This window comes from Xenopus laevis, chromosome 9_10L, assembly GCF_017654675.1.
Source record: "Xenopus laevis strain J_2021 chromosome 9_10L, Xenopus_laevis_v10.1, whole genome shotgun sequence".
NCBI classification, from domain to species: Eukaryota; Metazoa; Chordata; class Amphibia; order Anura; family Pipidae; genus Xenopus; species Xenopus laevis.
In genome coordinates this window covers 135978287-135997541 of record NC_054387.1, presented here as the reverse complement: position 1 = coordinate 135997541, position 19255 = coordinate 135978287, and the positions used below count along the sequence as shown (strand labels likewise).

Below are 19255 nucleotides of genomic sequence, written 5' to 3'. Positions count from 1 at the left end.
GTTGTCGTACCCTCTACTCTATGCACTGGGCTATAATTTGAAAAGCTTTGTAGAGTGTCCTCTGCCTCATCCTTGTTCCAGTCAGGGGAGCTTCACCAATGAGGCAAGTTGAGGCCTCAGGCAGCAGCTCCCCACTAGGTACCAGGGGCAGCAAAAATGCTGCTCCTGGTACTTTAAGAGTGAATTTCCAGGGGAGGGGGTTCCAGTCCAAAACACATTGGATAAGTACAAGACCATTGTGTGTTTACATGTGGGCTGCTTTGATTTTTATACTTTTTTACTCCCAGTCGGCCCTGCTCCAACTAATAAGTCTTAGTTTGGTTTCTGTAAGAATTCTGGCCACACAGGGGTAAACAGGATATAATTATTAATCAGTTACACAAGACACGACCACAATCCCAGTTAAAAAAAGGTCAGGGCTTGTTGTTCAGGATCTTTCACTTTCACTTCCCATGAGAAGAAGTCACTTTGTGCCACAGAACCACCAGCCTTTCCACGGGACACTATGGATTATATGTGGCTGGGGCTCCTCCTGCTTCTGCCCCGAGGGTGTAAGTGTTTCCACTACTTCTCCCCCTCTATTCCCCAGCACCCCAAACCCCCAACCTCTTGTGTAATTCTCCCTGTTTTATCCCTCTAGCCCCCAATCCCTGCTCCTTTATACCCCACTCCCTCCATCACTTCATTCTCTTGTTATATCATTTGATTTCTACCCAGACATTCTCCTGCCCCCCCCCTGTACCCAGAAAAGCCCCCAATCACTACTTTTCTTATAGTGTCCCACTATTCCTCCCCTCTCTGCCCCTCTATACCCACCTCTGTCTAATCACTTCTGTCATTATATTATCCCTATTGTACCCTTTATTCTCCTTTCTCCCATTGGACCCAGCACCCCCCCCCCTCCATGACCACCAATCACTTCCCTCCTATAGGGCCCCCACTCTAGCCCTTTATTTTCTACCAAAACTCTCTGCACAACTAGTAATACACATTGAGAAGTAAAATGCTAAAAGGACATCAGAATATAAGTAGAGTGGAATTCCCTCTGGTCTCTGATGTACAGTAGATTCAGGAAGGATTAAGGGTATAAGTGTAAGGGGCACAAATGTATCAAATTATTTTGGCTCTTGGGACATGACAGATTCCTTGGGTACAAAGAAAATAAATTCCTCCAGAAACAAAAGCTGTTGTATGAAGAAGCCAGTTTCCTATGTAGAGACAGAGACATATTGGCAGCTAGATGGGCCGGGACCCAGACACTGGTGGTGCAACATGGATGTTTAAGGCTGACAAGAAAGGGGTTTTTTCCTAATCATTTATAGAACTTAGAATTTATACATCAGCTGGACCCATTACCCTGTTCATCTTTGTTCTCCATGTGTTTTGTGTTTCTGTAGGTCTCATGCTGAGGGTGTCGGTTTCTGGATCTCCAAAAGCAACTTTGGGTTCTTCTGTGTCCCTCACTTGCACCTTCTGTGTGGATAAATTCCCTGTAAGTCTCTCCATGGTATCCATCGTCTGGACATTTGGAGATAGAGACATTCTGAGATATGACAACACTCTGACCAGCTCTAGACCAGGAGTGACTTTGGATGTCCCAGCTATAAAGGAAGGGGTTGCATCTCTGTTAATCCCTAAAGTAACGTTATCAGATGAGGGGCCCTACACGTGTCTGGTGATGTATAATTCTGAGCAACAGAAAAGAGAGATCATGCTGCAGGTACAAGGTAAGAGCAATGGATACAGCTGGATAATATAAAGGGCAGTGCAAATTGGGCTCAACATTGTCCTTTGCCAATACCCAAATCAGATGTTGTAACTGTTGTAGCCATTGTAATCATTGTAGCCGTATAACGCATCAGTTCCATTCTGTATTTTAGTTAATCCAACACCTTTGTCTCTGTACAATCTCTTATAGCTATTCCTGTGGTTAAAATAAGGAAAGAAGAGGAGACTCTGAGGTGCTTGGTGACTGGGTTCTACCCAGCAGATATCGTGGTATCTTGGCTCAGAGATGGAGAGCACATTATTGGTTCCTCAAACATAGAGAAATCTATAAATTCACAAAGAAATGCAGATGAGACTTACAGAGTAAATAACTCAATAACAATCATGTCTCAGGGCCAGGATGAGATGACTTATTCCTGCAGAGTGGAACATAAATCTCTTGGGGAACCTTTCAAGAAGGATCTTCACTTGGTGTATAGAGGTGAGTTGCCTGATGGGAACCTAAAGGACCAACCAAACATACAGCCATTAGAGAAACTTTGTGCCAGACTTAAGGATGAACCCTTGAATCCCTTACTCAGATATTGCAACCAGGCCCAATTGGACAATCTCCATTCCATTGACTATGCATTGACTGTTCCTATAGGTCAAGTAAATAAATAATATAGCACACCTACCATTGTGTGAACACTCTCAATATACTTATTATAGTAAGACTATGCATTTAACTGAAATTGTAACCATCATTGGACAATATTCTGTGCCTACAGTGCAATTCCTTACTGCCTCTGGCATGTGTCCATTAGTCAGAGGCTTTACAATAACTCAGACCAATGGAAGAGCTAGACTGTCTGTTACCCTGCCCCCAAGAATGGCTAAATACCAGTTTCTAGAGCTCCTGGGTCATCTCCAGCTGACAGCTTGGCTTTGGGATATAGGTACCCTTCAGACAATGTCAGTAGAGTTAAAGGTATTTGTATATATTTACCACCCCAAAATGTTCTATACTTCCAGATGTGGATGAATCTAAGATACCCAGCTTTGTCCGTGTTGCACGTGTTCCCATCTGGATATCGGTTGGAATGATTGTGACTGGACTTGGACTCCTAATCTGGAAGAAGCAACGTAAGTGGTCAATTTATGTCCAGTAACTTATATTTTAGTAAGGTTTGTGTGTTGTTGGCTTGTACTATTGCAAATTCATTTCTAAGCAAACTGTTAATTGTACAAACAAGTAGGGGCAAATTCACTAAGAATCGAAGTTGCGCCAGGCGCAACTTCGCTGCACTTCGCCAGGCGAATTTTCGCCAGCGCTTCACAAATTCACTAAAATCCGAAGTTGCGCAAAGGTGTAGCATAAGTTTGCGAAGTTGCGCTAGCGTTGATTCGCTATATAAAGCGAAGTTGCGCTAGCGAAGGCTAATTTGCATACGGCGCAAAATTCAAATTTCAATGGAGGAACACGTATCTGCACTACAAATGTCTAGAAAACCTTCAAATCCAAATTTTATTTTGCCCTACACATGTGCCCACTGTCTAGGTAAGTTGCCATGAGTCAGGAAATGTAGGGGGGAGGAAGGGGAGCCCCAAAAATTTTTCGATCTTTTTCAGCCTATCACCCATCATGTAGAAAACACGCCAGCGTTTTTTGGGACTTAGAAAAAAAATTGACTTTTTTTGAAACAATCCCTATCTACTCTATTGCGCTTCGCCTGGTCTGAGGTGGCGATGGAAGTCTAGCGTAAAAGGTAGCGTTCAGTACACTGCGCAAGTTAGTGAATTTGCATAGTTTCGTTGCTAGCAAAAATTTGCCTGGTGTAAGGTTGCGAAGTAACTCTAGCAAAACTACGCCATCGTTCGTTAGTGAATTTGCGCAGTAGCGAAAATGCCAAACGCTAGCGAAATAACGCTAGCGTTCGGCGCTTCGCGCCTTAGTGAATTTGCCCCGTAGAGTTTTGGGTTGACCATGTATAACATGAAGAGCTTGTGTACCGTATCACTCATTTGTAATAAAGGGGTGAACCTTTATTGATATTAATCATTTTATTAATATTTAGTAATTAAAAATATTTATACACATATACAGGACGAATGATTAAACCTTTTGATACTGCTTGTGTCACGTACGGCTCCCGAAAATTCAGAACAAGTACTAAACTTCCTTAGTCTTGGCTCAATCTTCCGGCTGTAGCAGCCTCCGTTGGCTTCAGGAGAAGTCCTCAGCTATTCAGATGCGCCAGGTCATAACTTTAGAGGAGCAAAGCAAGTGTTCTGAACGAGCAAAGGGGCACGTGCGTTTAAAACGATTTCCAAGCATTGTGACCTTTGACAATCAGGACAAGAATTGACAAATTTTTGCACATCGTGTTTAAGTGAAGGCCATCAAACATTTCAAGACAATAAAGCAGTAGTTTTGGAAATAGCTGGATGCCCCGCCATTTTAGAATTGGGAGCCTCACTGAGTACCTGCTCCCTCAGATTTTCAGGAACATACAGTCTCCCAGTAGGAGAATCACCTGGAGCTAATAACTGAGCTTGAGACAGAAGTGAAGCAAGATCTGACCCTAAAGCTGCCACAATCACCTCTTTGGGAATAATAGAAACACACTCTTAAGTTTCAGACAGACTTGATTAAAAGCTCCTAGATAATGCATCTGCATTAACATTTTTGGAACCAGGCCTGTATGTTAGAGAAAAATAAATCTAGCAAAGTATAAAGCCCATCTGGCCTGCCTCGGATTCAAATGTTTTGCTGACTCAATATACAGAAGATTCTTATGGTCAGTATAATCCATGATTGTATGTTTAGCCCCTCCAACAAGTGTCTCCATTCCTCAAACTGCCCCCGCCTCAACCTCTGAGGCATCTACCTCCAAAGTAAAAGGTAAAGGTAGATAAAAGGGTTGTATCAGGATGATGAAGAAAAGACACAAATTCTTTTTTTAAGAATACGAAGGCTTGGATAGCCTCATCAGGCCAAATACTGGGATCCGCACCCTTCTTGGTCAGATACGTAATTGGTACACAATAAGTAAAACATTTTTTATGAACTGTAGTAGTTTGCAAAACCTAAAAACCTTTGGGTTGCACGTAAAGAGATGGGTTGAGCCCAGTCCCTTAACCTTCCTGGGATCCATCTCCAACCCCTTACCAGATATGTTGAACCCCAAAAACTGTACAAAAAGAAACCTCAACGGTACATTTCTCGAATTTGGTGAACAAATAGTTTATTCTTAATCTGAGTAGGACCACACGCACATGTTGTTGGTGGTCACCCATTTTTTAGAGGAAAAAATTAAAATATCATCAAGGTGCACTACTACAACGAGCCCAAGTAAATCCCAGAAAATGTCATTGACAAATTCTGGAAACACTGCAGCATTGCATAGGCCAAATGACATGACCAAATACTTGTAGTGGCCGTCTTTGGTGTTAAAGGCCGTTTTCCACTCCCTAATATGAATGAGGTTACAGTATATGCACCTCTAAGATCAAGTTTAGTGTAGATGGTAGCATTCTTGACTTGATCAAACAACTCACAAATTAGTGGAAGGGGATAGTGTTTTTTTACCGTCATTTTATTAAGGCCATGATAGTCAATACATGGGCGAAGGTCCCATCTTTTTTGCCCACAAATAAGAAACCGACCTCTGCAGGGGAATTGGAGGGTCTAATAAAACCTCTTTCTAGATTTTCTTTAATATAATCTTTCATAGCCTGAGCCTCAGGCAAGGGAAGAAGACATGTTCTCACTCTAGAAGTAGTAAACCCTGGAGTTGTAAGGTCTATGTGGGGGAAGCGTTTCATCAGCTTTTTTAGAAAATACATCCGTGATATCAGCATAGGATGAAGGTAATCCCTCCAAGGAGGTAACTGCCACCATATGAGGAGAAATTAAACTGAATAACCTCCCCAGTTACCCAATCTATATGGGGGACCTGTAACCAGTGTGACCCCAAAATTAAAGGAGAAGAAGAACCATCAATAACATGGAAAGATAATTCCTCAAAGTGCATATTGTTAGCACATATGGTTAATGCCATAGATTTTCATTTACCAGGCCGGACCCAAGTGGGCTCTTATCAATAGGCATAATTCTCATTGGCGTTATAAGGGGAATAAGGGGAATATTAAAACTTATTGCGAAGGCAGCATTCAAGAAGTTCCCTGCTGCCCCAGAATCCACAAAGACAGAGATTTAACCCCCATGCAGGGGTTCCTCTTGAGGAAGAGGCAAAGAAGGAATTGATGATTTGTCGGTACTACATAAAGTAGGACAATATCTACCACTCTCAGCCTGCCTTTCCCTTTGCCTCATATCAATTTGGATGGGTAACCTTAGGAGGTCATCAAGAGAGGAGGGAGGACCCGGCTCCTTTTGACAGAATCAGAAAGCCCCACCCGGGAATTGGGCGGAGTTCAAGCAAGGTCAATCAGGCTGGGGTCAGTACAGGCAGCGTTCGGAGAATAGTGAGGTAGGCAAGGGTCAATATTGGAAGAGTTGAGAATAGTCAGCAGGCAAGGGTCCAACCCGGCATCAAACTACACAGAAATCACACCCAGGAGACAAATAAGTTAGACCTAACAATGGGCAAAGCTTCTAGCCTGAATCCCCTTTTTATAGTTTGAATTTCGAGGCAAAGTGTGATGACATCATCACGCACGGTGTGTAAAATGCGGAAGTATGCGTTGCGCGCCCCATACAAATCTGGCGCTCAGCAGGGACAGAAGCACCACATGGCTGGGCCACCCGAGTGAGTTATTACAGTTTGTGAGCAATAACTTACACACACACACAAGTAAAGGTAGAATTTACAAACATATACTTAACTTCATATGATGGTTATTACAAGAATATCCAGTTTATGTGTTGCTGGAACCACCTGGGATCATAGCCCTATGAAGAGGTTTTTCATTCTTTTTTTGTAACTTAGATTTTTATTGAGAAGAGAAAAAAAAACTTTTTTCCACAGGTAAAGAACAGAAACACAAATATTAAAGTAATGATACACACAAAAAAAAAAAAAAAAAATACAATAGAAAAATAAATCAGAAATTGAAACAAAAAGAAAAAAGAAAAAATTCGCATAATGTCTGTGAAGAGAACAAAGAAATGCAATGAAGGAAAGTTCCGCGGGGGTCCGATTCCAGCATACTACATTTAAAACAATAAAATTGTACATTATCATGTGGAGGCAGAAAGTATCATAGCTAGAGAGTTACACGTAAGGAGCACCCCCCACCTCCACCCATATATCTCAAGACAATAAAAGACCATTATCAAGCCGCCTTCATACATAGCATTGCATCTAGTAGTGAAATGAAAGTAGCTAGCTAGCAAGTAGCCAGAGGTTTTTCATTCTAATATATCATTTAACATGTTACAAAATGAGCAAAGAGGAAAATTCAGTTCAGGATTTGGCCAAATCTAGTATTTGTTATGGCATTTGGATTTGACTTTTGTATATTTTGTTCATAATTGATCCAAAGTTTTTCTCAGTTGTCCTCAAATTTTTGAATATGTAAATTAGGGGTTGTATTCAGTTTGAAATTCAGCCAAATCGTTCGTGGAACACTCTTTATTTGGCCACATCCACAAATGATAGTGTCATAGTGCCATTGACTATTCCCAGGGTCACTTTTCAGAACCACCAGAAACTGAATTACAGCATAATTTGTAGGTGGCAGAACAGATAATTTTTCTTAAAATAAAGGACCTTCATTTAGCCCCTGCCCCTCAACTTTTCCATGTATTTTGGACTCATAAGTGGTTTCTGATTGTGTCTTGTGTTGCTCTAACCATGCAGCTCCCCATAGACTGAGTCCCATTCACAAACTGATGTCGGATGATGGTGAGAAAGTGACTCTGTACTGTGTGGCCTCCAACTGCCCAAAAGACCCCCAGGTGACATGGACAGTGATGGAGGGCAGTGAAACCAAGAGCAAAGAGAAGAGGAAGGTCATCTGGAAAGAGACAGAGAATTTGGAAGGAAAAGGTTCAGTACCAGAGAGCTCGACCACGTCTGGAGAAAGTGATGCACTACTAACTGAGGAATACTCCATGAGAACAGACAGACTGGAAGCAGGAGGGCTACATAATGTCCTTGCCACTTTGAGCTTCAAACCCGATGCCCAGAAACATGAGAACATTGAGGTTTCCTGCAGGTTTGTCTGCGGGGGGAAAATCAAAGTGAGGAAACTGCAATATTCCTACATTTTACGTAAGTGTATCCCCCACCCCATATATATGATACTGGGCTTTCATAATGAAATATCCAATACACAGACTTATATATGGGACCAAAGTAACCAAAACATAATGCACCAATGTTACCCACATGAGACCCATAGATATGGCCTTCATCCCACCCACTCTACCCATCCTTATAGCCTTTTAGTAAGCATTGTTACAGAACTTACAGTGCTGCGAAATATGTTGGCGCTATATAAATACATGTTAATAATAACTTCCTCCTTTAAAACAGTGAACACAAAGCACCTGTTCTACTTCTCATCTCATTTATATTAGTGTTGTGTGCCAATTTGCCAATTGTATCTTCCAATGTGCAGGGGGTGCAAGGGTTAGTGTACAGTGAGCTCAGACACAAGGAAACAGTAAATATATATATATATAATACTTGCCTTGACCTGACAGTAAATACACAGCTCCCTTTGGACTTTCTGGGCCAATAGAAGTACATTCAGTTGAAGGGAATGTAAGTTGTGCCTAGATAAGCACAGTGGGGCACCTCCTGCATTTGGCATAAAATGGTCTGCCTGGTTCCAGTGCCCTGAATGATTCTATTGCTGAATATTTTGCATTGTATTCTGATTGGTTGCATTTTATACTAGTTTGAGCCCTCATCTCTATGTACTCAAAGTATGTATGTATGTATATATTTATTTGTATAGTGTTCCTTGAGGGCAAAGCACTGTACAGCAAAGCAATAAATTAGTAGTAACAAACAAGGGGTCATTGGAATAAAAAGTAACAATAAGTGCATTATTAGAAATACAATTCACATAAATATAAAATATAATTACAATACAGATTAAGTGCTCAGTGTCAAGGAAACAAAAGGCTAGAGGAGCCTACCCCGTAGAGCTTACAGTCTAAATGGGAGGGTAACATACAGACACAATTCAGAGGGGTATTAAGGTGCTGTGAGTTACAGTTTGTTACACTGATATATAAGTGCCAGTTCAGCTGTTATCCAGGTGCTCCCAGAGGGAGTCTTTGAGTTTTGTTATAAAAACACTGAAGGAGGATTCTCTCCTGAGAGATTCAGGAATGACATTCCAAATATAAGGAGTCACAAGAGAGAAGGGTTTGATACGGGAAACAGCAGTAGTAGTGGGGGTACAACCAAGCGGTTGCTCTGAGAGGAGCGGAGGTTTTGGGCAGGAACATATAGAGAGACAAGAGATGAGATGTAGTGAGGTGCAGAGGAATGAAGGGAAGGTTATGAGGAGGAGTTTATAAGTTATTCTTTGTTTTATAGGAAGCCATGATAAGGACTTCAGCAGCGGAGGGGCCTGTACCTTTTGGATGAGAGGAGGAGAATTCTGGCAGCAGTGTTTAATACAGACTGTAGAGGGGAGAGATGGCAGTTAGGGAGGCCAGTTAGTAGAAAGTTACAGTAATCTAGTCGGGATAGGATGAGAGCATGCATGAGCGTCTTGGATGTATCAGGTGAAAGGAAGGGACAGATTTTGGCAATATTGTGTAAGAAAAAGTGACAGGTTTTGACAGTGGTGTTAATATAATCAGAGAAGGAGAAATTCGCGAAACGCCCGCGAAAATTCGCCGAAAAAATTCGGCGTAAAAAACGGGTGCCGGTGTCGAAAAAACGGGCGCCGGCGTCAAAAACGAGACGCCAGCGCCGTTTCGCGAATTTTTCGCGCAAATTCGCCCATCACTATTTAGAAATTGTTACCGGAGGGAAGGAATTAAGACATGCAGAAGGTGCTTAGGAAGGTGGAGCTGGTTTGTATTAGTAGAGGTTGGGATCTGATTGCGTATGGTCTACTTTGTCTTTAAAGAAATCAGCAAAGTCCTGAGGAGAGAGTGTCAGGTTGCCAGGGGCACTCCGCCAATGAGGCGAGTTGAGCAACTCGCCTCAGGTGGCAGTGCCCCACTAGGTACCAGGGCTGGCAAAAATGCTGATCCTGGAACTTTAAGAGCCGAATTTCCAGTTTTGAAACTGGAAATTTGTCTCTTGTATCGCAGAGAGCGCAATTATGCTCTCTGGGCTAGCGTCCTGGCCTTCTCCACCACCCTCGTGGACCCCCTCCCGTACCAAAAAGTTGAGTGCACCGGGGGGGCGGCAGCAACACCAATTTGAGAATGTGTACGCTTAGCCTGTAAAGGGGCAAATGGGCCAATGGTTAAGGATAGTATGTGATTATACTCACTTACCAGGGTATCAGGTTCAGACATCTCCTTAAAGGAAGAGAGACTGGACCTGGAAGACTGAGCTAAGGCTGGAGGGTCAATGTCACGTGTATCCCGGACTAAGACAGTGGGGGAAGAAGCAGGTGGGCACAGAGAGTAAGAGATGGAAAATGTGACCAAATGGTGATTGGAAAGGGGGAAGGGTTCACTGTTAAACCAGAGGGAGAGAGTTTTTTAGTAAACACTAGATCCAGAAAGTGGCCATCCTTATGAGTAGGGGTGTTTGTCCACTGCTGGAGCTCAAAAGAGGAGGTTAGGCGGAGAATACGAGAGGGCCAGGGTTACGAAGCATCATCAATGTGGAACTTAAAATCCCAAGGATGATTGCAGGTCTGTCAATGCATAGGAAGTATACATTGTATTTGTTATTACATGGGCACATATGGTTTTTTGTCTCGTTCATAGTTCCCTTCCCAGATTTCTCCCAATATGACTGTAGCAGATGTTAGCAATGCCGTGTATGACCTCTCAGAAATGCAAACTGAGCATCTCCATGGGATCTCTACTTGACTCCACTGGGACCTGAACTGGCACATCTTCTAGGTCATGTGAATGGAAGGGAAGGGACTTTTGATCATTAATGTTCTAAAAGCACAGACCTAGGTCAAATCCCCAGGTATCTGGTAGACCTTTAGGTGGTCATACATGGTTAGATGCACTTGTCAAGCCTAATCATGCCGATCCAATCTTTGACCCTAGAACCAAGGATTGGATCATCCATAAATACCTATGGAGACCTGTGGAACTAGGACCACGTCAACTTGTGATTTTGGACCAGTTATTATTTGGGAAAGTCCATCGGAGGGCCACATACACAGGCAGATAAGCTGCTGGCTCAGTCTGAAGAAGCCAAATCGCCAACATAAATATGAACGTATTTGCCTGATTAGGGATTAACCAAATTTTAGGATTCTGACAAATGTCAAATTCGCCTGAATTCTGAACTGACTAGGAACCATTGTTTGCATATAGAAACTAGCAACATTGTCAGCTTCCACTCTAAAGTCACTGAACTGAATCCTGCAAAAAAATAAAAGGCTTGTATTCAGCCCAATCCAGAATTTGGTGCATCCCTACTACTGGTTGTTATGGGTTACTAGAAGTACAAACATTAAACCCCCCAGATATATTGTAAATATAAAATATATGCACATATAACTATATAAGAAATTATTAAAGGAGACATATTGTGTAAAAAATAAGAATGTACCAGTGTCTGTGCTTGTGTGACTGCAGGGCTGTGATTGGCTGTCCCCCTCCTACTGTGCTTCTGGCAGGGACACGCCCACCCCTCATTTGAAACACAGACAGGGACCAGAGAACATCTATAGGGAGCTCCAATAAAGGGGCTATTTTTAAAGATAATATTAATTTTTAGCACCATGTAAAAGCAACACCATATATTACTTATAATTGTCTACACAATTAGGGTTTTTTTCATTTATCCTATATGTCTGCTTTAAACATTCACTAGCACCCCCTTTAGAATTGTTATTCTATCATCTGTGGTGGAAGATCTTATGTTTTTTTCCTGTAATGTAAGATCTTGGTACAATCATGAGCTTGCACCCCTGTTCCTCTGCCAGGACACCTCATTTGTACCAACTGCCTTATATCCAACTGACATTGTGTTGTTATTCCCAGGGCAGCCCCAGGTCTCTCAGCCCATAAAACTGTCCATCAATGAGACTGGAGATGTTCTCTGCTCCCTGGTCCTGCAGGAGTTTTATCCCAAACAAATCCGGATCAGATGGAGCTGTGGGGTTGCATGTTACCAGGATCTGGAGTCCAATACAAAGATAATTCCATGTTCTATCAAAGCATTCAATGCTGAGAGTGAGTGTAAGATCCCTGGCCAACTACTCAAGGATCCTGGATTCAGAGTACGAGTGACCTGGGAACATGAATCCAGGACTGGCCTGGAGCAGCAGGAACTGTCTGTACGAGATAAAGGTAACTCTATGGTACAGTATTAGTGTTTATAGTTAATCAGATATAAATTGTATCCCATCAGGTAAGATTTTGTTGTGGATAATTCTATCTATTCACCCCTTAATTTCCATGTTTATTTATTGGGGCTTGAAGACAATCCAGGTAAAACCACTGATGTATATTGGCAGGGAATATATGTTGAATGGTGCCCCTGGTTGATACTCGGTGTGCACACAACCTGTGGAACTACACATCACTCACACGACTGATTTCATTACATTTATCTGAGAAATATATCTGCTTGTGGGGTTTCATCAGTATTTTATTCAGCTTGTACATTACTTTGTGTTCCTCTCACACTGCTCCATGTGTCTTTGTGTTACAGAATTCCCCTGGCGCCCACAGATGGAAGAGATAATAAATCCTGATACCCTGATACACAGCAAAGAGGGCAAATTCCAGTGTAAGATCTGGGGGTATTTCCCTGATGCTCTGGAGGTGAAATGGTTGAGGAGAGAAGCAGGAGGGCAGGAATTAGTCTCTGTGTGTCCCAGTGAGAAATACAAGATCCCAGAGATGGAGCAGAAGAGAGAAGCTGATGGGACCTTCTCCTGCACAGTCAGTCTCATTGTCTCTGTGTCACCAACAACTGATCAGGGGGCGGAGTTTATCTGCCGGGTGGGACACCCCAGTCTGGGGGAACCCCTAGAGAGAAGCACTGGGACCCTCAGTGTGAGAGGTGAGTATTAATGTATAAGGGAAAAGGCTTATAGAGCAGATATATATATATATATATATATATATATATTGTAGCTGCACTGCCTGGTGGGATTGGTGGAGGGAAGGAATATCAGGGCAGGGCACATACATTGGGTTACAGATGGGATGGGCCAAGGCTGAAATGTTCCCATAGGCTGGTGTTCTGGCCATGGAACTAGTGCAAATGAGATTCCAAGGGGTCACATTTAAATGGAAAATATACTTTGGCTCATTAAGTTAAACTGACTAATGCCAGGGTAATCGGCCATTAACCTCATCTTCACATTTTCATACAATTCCCCCCCCACACACACACACACATACTGAGAATAAATGATACATTTCATACAGTACAATTACCCTGGTTCCTCAGGAAACCCAAATATTAAAATGGCACCAGGGCTTTACTTGCCAGAGAATGTGTTACCTAAGCCCCTCTGTAATGAAACCCACTAACCAGAACTAACCATCACCTCTCAACTCAACACAAGTAATGTGAAGAAAATCCACATATAATCAATTTATTTGAAGCATATGCACCGCCGTGTAAAAAAATGCTGGATCTGCTCCATCCGTGGGATCTGTTGGGTGGGATACAAAGCTCCGCTCACACACCCTGGCCTTGTAAATGAACGGCTGGTGCACAAGTGATGGGGGGATCGGCACCCTCCAAAGTAGATTCAAAAAGAATTCACTGTCACTCCGAGGCAATTACAAGCAGGGACAACCCTTGTGTGTTTATTAGCAGAAAACAGCAACGTTTCGGGGATAAAACCCCTTTGTCCAGCATGAAACCTTGTGAAAGTGCAAACAATTTAACACCCCCCACGGAGCGTCAGCCATTTGTATAATTAGTCACACTCTACCCAAAGTGATGCAATCAGTACGTACTGGAAACAAAATTAAAAAACATTTCATACATAGGTTAACTCCTAGTTGTATATTTTACTTACAAACAAATTTTTTAACAAAAAAAGTTTGAAAAAACTGGCAATCATTAAGGTATAAAAGCAATCAGGAGGAGTCATTAATTAAGTCTTACATAGTCCAGAACTGTCCAGGAAGGCCATGTACAAGTAATGCTGAGGCAAATGTTGATACAATTTGTATCCAAAAAGCAGAGGATGGAGTATCATTAGTCACATGAGATACAAGTTTGTAAAGCAAATGATTTAAACAGGACATGAAACTGTAACGTATCAAACAACAATGTAACAATTGTATCTTACCCCACCAGTAGGGGGAGAACATGGAAAAATTTGTAAAAATTTTTGTAACTATAATATGCAACTAGGGGTTAACATACTGTATGTATGAAATGTTTTTTAAACATTTCTTTCCACAAATGGCTGATGCTCCGTGGGGGGTTTTAAATTGTTTGCACTTTCACAAGGTTTCATGCTGGACAAAGGGGTTTTATCCCCGAAACGTTGCTGTTTTCTACTAATAAACACACAAGGGTTGTCCCTGCTTGTAATTGCCTCGGAGTGACAGTGAATTCTTTTTAGGGCAGGGCCACACTAGGCGATAGCGCGGCGATTTGACTCGCGGCGACTTTTCGCCGCGACTTTTAATCCGCAATCACTGGCGAAACTTTTGCGCTGCCGTCTATGGGGAATCGCGACAAATCGCCAGCGTAAAAACACACGCGGCGATCTTTTTTCTATTGTCGCTCGAAATCGCCTCGCGAGTCAAATCGCCGCGCTATCGCCTAGTGTGGCCCTGCCCTTTAGCTGTTGAATGGGGATATAACAGGGATTAACTTCTTGTTCTGAATCTGATCCCTCCCCTCCAGCAAAAAGACCCCTAATTGGGGCTGTCAGAAGGATTTGCTTCAGAATAGAATGGTAATCCCTGTGATAGTCCCTATCTCCACTAAGAGATGTATCTTGGGTTTATCCCTGTATCAGTCAGGTTGATGTATTTCAAATCTAAGTATCTCTCTGATCTCTTTATTATTATTATTATTATTAGTGTTCATATTGTGATATAGGATGTTGCAGATGTTAATAAACTGATATTTCAGGAGATTCCCTCACTCATTGGTTTTTATATGCAGGGGCTCCAGTTATAAGGAACATCACATATGAAGGGACTAAAATAAGAGCAGAAATAGACGAGTTCTACCCACAGGACATTGTTGTGACTTGGAGTTGGACTAAGTATATAATGGATGTTGCATATAGAGAGTATGAATCCTCTCGTATCAGTAACGAGACCCACAGTAACAGTGACGGCACCTACAGGATCATCAGCTCATGTGAAAGCAACAGAAACAACCAGAATCAACCTTCAGATAAGAAACATATTAAACTCCATGTAACACATGAGGCTTTGGGGAATCCCATTGAGAAGATGCTCATATATGAAAAAGGTAAAACACCCTAATCTGACACTATGTTAGATCACTATATCATTGCAATTAGAATACATATTGCAGATCTTCATTACAATGACCCCAATCCTAATGCAATTATCTTTTATTTGCTACTATCCCATAAACCCCATTTAAGATGAGACTTGAAAGTACCGTGTCCATTAATTTTAGATGCTATTAAACGTGACAACTGCAACGATGCCCTTCATAAGAGACACAAGAGACTTGTCCAGGTGGTCATTACCTGTGAGGTCTTTGGTTCTCTCCTCTTTTATATATATATTTATTTCACTACTTCTTTAGGGTAGGGACACACAGGCTGCTGTCAGGCTGGATATTGTTGAAGGCTCAGAGAAGCAGATCTGCTCAGTGTTCCATTGACTTGAATCCAATCAGAGAGGGTACAGAAAAAAAACTTAATAGAGGGATTAAGGGCAGAAGGGAAACATTTTACTACAAATTCTTCAGTAGTAGTTATTCAACACTTTTCTATTTCTCTGATGGATATTTTCCTCTCTCAGTTTATATGTGAGCTTTAGATGTTCCATTTCTTCTTTATTGTGTAAGAAGTCAAGATGAGCCAAATTGTACTTTTAGAGCCGTCCATTTATACAACTTTGGCTGAGGAATTCCTTTGATGAACTTCAAAACCAATGAGAAAAGAGTCTTTTCCAAAAAAAAAAAAGAAGTCCTTTAGCATAATCACCAAAAACTGGCGATGTTGTATTTCTTAAATTACAAAGTCTGTTTTTGCCTATCTTGCATGTCTGTTTAACTATCCAAAAACTTACAATCATTATAGAAATATGCACATATCTAATAACTAACATTAATGGATTAAATAACCTAAATATATGTAATATAACTTATATAACAAACACACAGTACAAATCAGAGATAGATTTATGTATAAACATAATCATTTGCTTACAGAGGTAACACAACAGCCTTGGTTTTACAACTACCCCAAGTATCTGAGATACCATCTAAATGTAGACCCTAGCTATTACTCAACTACTCATTTGTGTGATAAAAACACATACCTGTCCCCATGTGAAAATATCTGGGTTTACTCTACAATATCAAAAAATAAAATTATTGTGTTCAATATTCTTCATTGTCTACACACAGTGGAGCGGAAACTTCTTTCACTTATTTGGGGTGATCTCAGCTTCATCTCCACTGTGTGTATAGTGTGTGTGTGTGTGTGTAGGTGTGTGTGTGTTTTTGGTGTGTGTAAGTCTGTGTTTATGGTGTGTGTAAGTGTGTGTGTGTGTATGGTAAGTGTAAGTGCACACAGGCTGATTAGATTCAAATCAATGGAGCAGGGACACTGAGCATTTCCACTTCTCTCAGCCTGAAAAAAGACCCAACAGCCAGAGCCGTCAGCCTGTGCCCATAGTCTAAGCTCTCACACCAACATGGACTTTGCTTGATATTATCCAATATCTGCCTATACAATTGTATTGCCCTTAATGAACCAGTGTATCTTTCCAATGACTAAAGACCAAAATGAGATTTGATTTTTATTGCCTTACATGTGTCATATGGGCAACAACTGTCCTGTAAGTTTTGTGCTGGAGCTGCTTTATAGTTGGTGCTTTCTTGTTTGTTGTCTCTTATTTTACCAGTGGGACTTTCATCCAAATAACTTGCCCCTGTTGCTTTATGATAGTGGGACCAAGAGCTGCTTCTGTGAGTTGCTTCTATCTCTCAGGCTTATCCCACAAATGATTTAACAGCCCCAAACCTACTGATTATTGACTTAACCGACAGCAATATAAGCAGGAATGTAACTGTCCAACATGCAATGCTGATGTAACTTATACACAGTCATTTGTACCTGTGGCAGCACATAATAATGACAAATATATTTCATTTCATATTCACTACAGGGAGGTATTATGAGCAGCAAGGTGACCAGAACATTCTTCTGCAGAAACATCCAAAGACAAAACAATAAAGTGTGCTGAGGCCGTTATGATGGCAGGTAGGTACTTTCCCTTTAATATGAAATCAACTGACTTCTGCTTGTTCAGGTTACAGAGCAGATACAGGAGGGAGGGGGGTCTATAGCATTAGAGGCCATATGTATTGTATCCCAGAGAGAAACACTTGCAACTCTGCCCATTCCCATGGCTAAAGACAACAATGATCACAATGATGATAAAAGATTCTTTGCCATTACAGACGGGTGACAGTGAGGGGGTCTCTGGCACATGTTGCTGATTATAAAGCCAATGGATCTGTCATTTCAGACTTTAAAGAATTTCTGGAACAAATATAATTATTCCATTGACTTTGAAAAGACATTTGGCCCTGCTGGAAATATAAATAGGGGAGTTTGGCTTATACAAGAGACAGGAGATGAAATATCTGGTGGTATTTGCACATGGTCCCAATGTTTATGTCCCAGTTACTGAGCAACACTCCCCTGTTATTACCTGATGGAAACCAGTCCCTTTTCTCTCTGCATTTCCAGTTTCCTTGGGATAAATTCAGCAATTTCTGCATTTGGGGAGGTGGATGTGTTGAACACATGGAAGAGGTTTCCTGCAGCGGATATTGGAACAAAGTCACTAAAGAAATTCCAACACACGTGGGAGAGATTGAAAGTAATGTAATGGCTTCATCTGAAATCCTGTCTGGTCTCCAATATGTTCCTCAGTAAATTGTTCCTTACAAATCTCAATCCAGCAATTGGGACCCTTTCATTAAATGAAGAAGAATATATATATAATGTATCAATATAACGTCAGCTTTTGTATATAACAACATTGCTTCTTCCAGGGCTCTGGTCTGATTATATTAGAGGGACAATGTACAACTCAACATGACCAGGGCCAGTAGGGAATCCATAGTCATGTGTCTTGGATATTCTTTCATTTAAACAGTAAGAATAACACCCACTGGATCATTGTTTATCTTTTTTACCTTTGATAATGTGAAAACTGTTTTAGGCTTACAGATAAGGGTGAGACCCTAACAGGGAAGGGGTATTATTCACCTCCCACAATGGTTCAGTAGAAATAAGTGAAATCAAGTTAAAATAAAAGTATCTACTGTCCCTCTGTCCTGTATTGTCTGGTGCTGTAAATAACATTATACAATAACAGGGGTAATATTTGCTCTGGATCTAGTGACCTACAGTATCCAATCAGAGTGTGTTACTTGACAGCAGACCAGACAATACTCCCTGCTGATTGGTTGCTATGGGTTAGTAGATATGGAGAAAAACAGTTACATTGTCCCCACAGAGTTTCTTTAATTAAACAGATATACAGAAAACATTTCCAATACAAAACCCAGTTTATTAGAAGATATCCTCACTTTTTTCTGAACTCAACACACAGAAGTCTGTGGACCTGTTCACACACAGCTGCCTGTTCAGGGGTCTGTAATATTATTGCTGTTATGTTATTACTGAACTGATATCACTTGTTTTTGTTTCATTTGATTGAAGAAAACTGCCTTTGTCTTTCAACTACTGCTATTGGAATAAAACTCTTTTTTTTTGCTGCCTGACACTTATTCTGTGGGAACCCTCTTCTTTTTTATTTTCTTGTTCTTAGGTAACGGCCAATCATCTCATTTTACCTTCCTGTAACTGAGCCTTGTGAATGCAATAAATTGTGACACTGTGATAAGTGCAACATACAATAAAATATTAGTATAAAATGCAATCAAATCTTCTGCCCATTTGAAGCTCAATCATTTAATACAAATACGTGGATGAATGGTAACACCCCAGGACTGCAACCTTCAGTGTTAATTTGAACACAAAGCTCTCTTTCCATTGTTATACAATACAACACCTACAAACACTTTTGAAACAAATTCAAACCCCCAACTTGCTGAGGGAAGTTAGAGAGTCTCGCCTTGAACTGCAATGTAGTCAATAAAGTTCATCGACATAGAAAAAAATGTCCTTAAACAGGTTCCAAATACAGAAGTTCATAGCAGTCCAATACATGATCCATGCTGTAAAGGAATTCAAGTGTCCG

At 41.2% G+C, this 19255-nt stretch overlaps 1 protein-coding gene across 3 annotated transcripts; it reads left to right on the top strand.

Annotated features, from left to right (window-relative positions):
• The first annotated feature begins 420 nt into the window (after positions 1-420).
• On the top strand, positions 421-18963 carry LOC108703909. 3 transcript variants are annotated; one of them, XM_041575918.1, is made up of 10 exons: positions 421-551; positions 1398-1727; positions 1919-2209; positions 2743-2853; positions 7536-7949; positions 11828-12136; positions 12501-12854; positions 14934-15248; positions 17147-17241; positions 17510-17727. In XM_041575918.1, exons 1-9 carry the CDS (start codon positions 506-508, stop codon positions 17212-17214), a joined length of 2238 nt encoding a protein of 745 aa, XP_041431852.1. In that variant the 5' UTR covers positions 421-505; the 3' UTR covers positions 17215-17241; positions 17510-17727. The 3 variants fall into 3 exon arrangements, with proteins under 3 accessions (XP_041431852.1, XP_041431853.1, XP_018095698.2); XM_041575919.1 differs by having other exon boundaries at positions 17442-17727; XM_018240209.2 differs by lacking the exon at positions 17510-17727 and adding an exon at positions 17734-18963 and having other exon boundaries at positions 424-551.
• Positions 18964-19255: the final 292 nt, after the last annotated feature.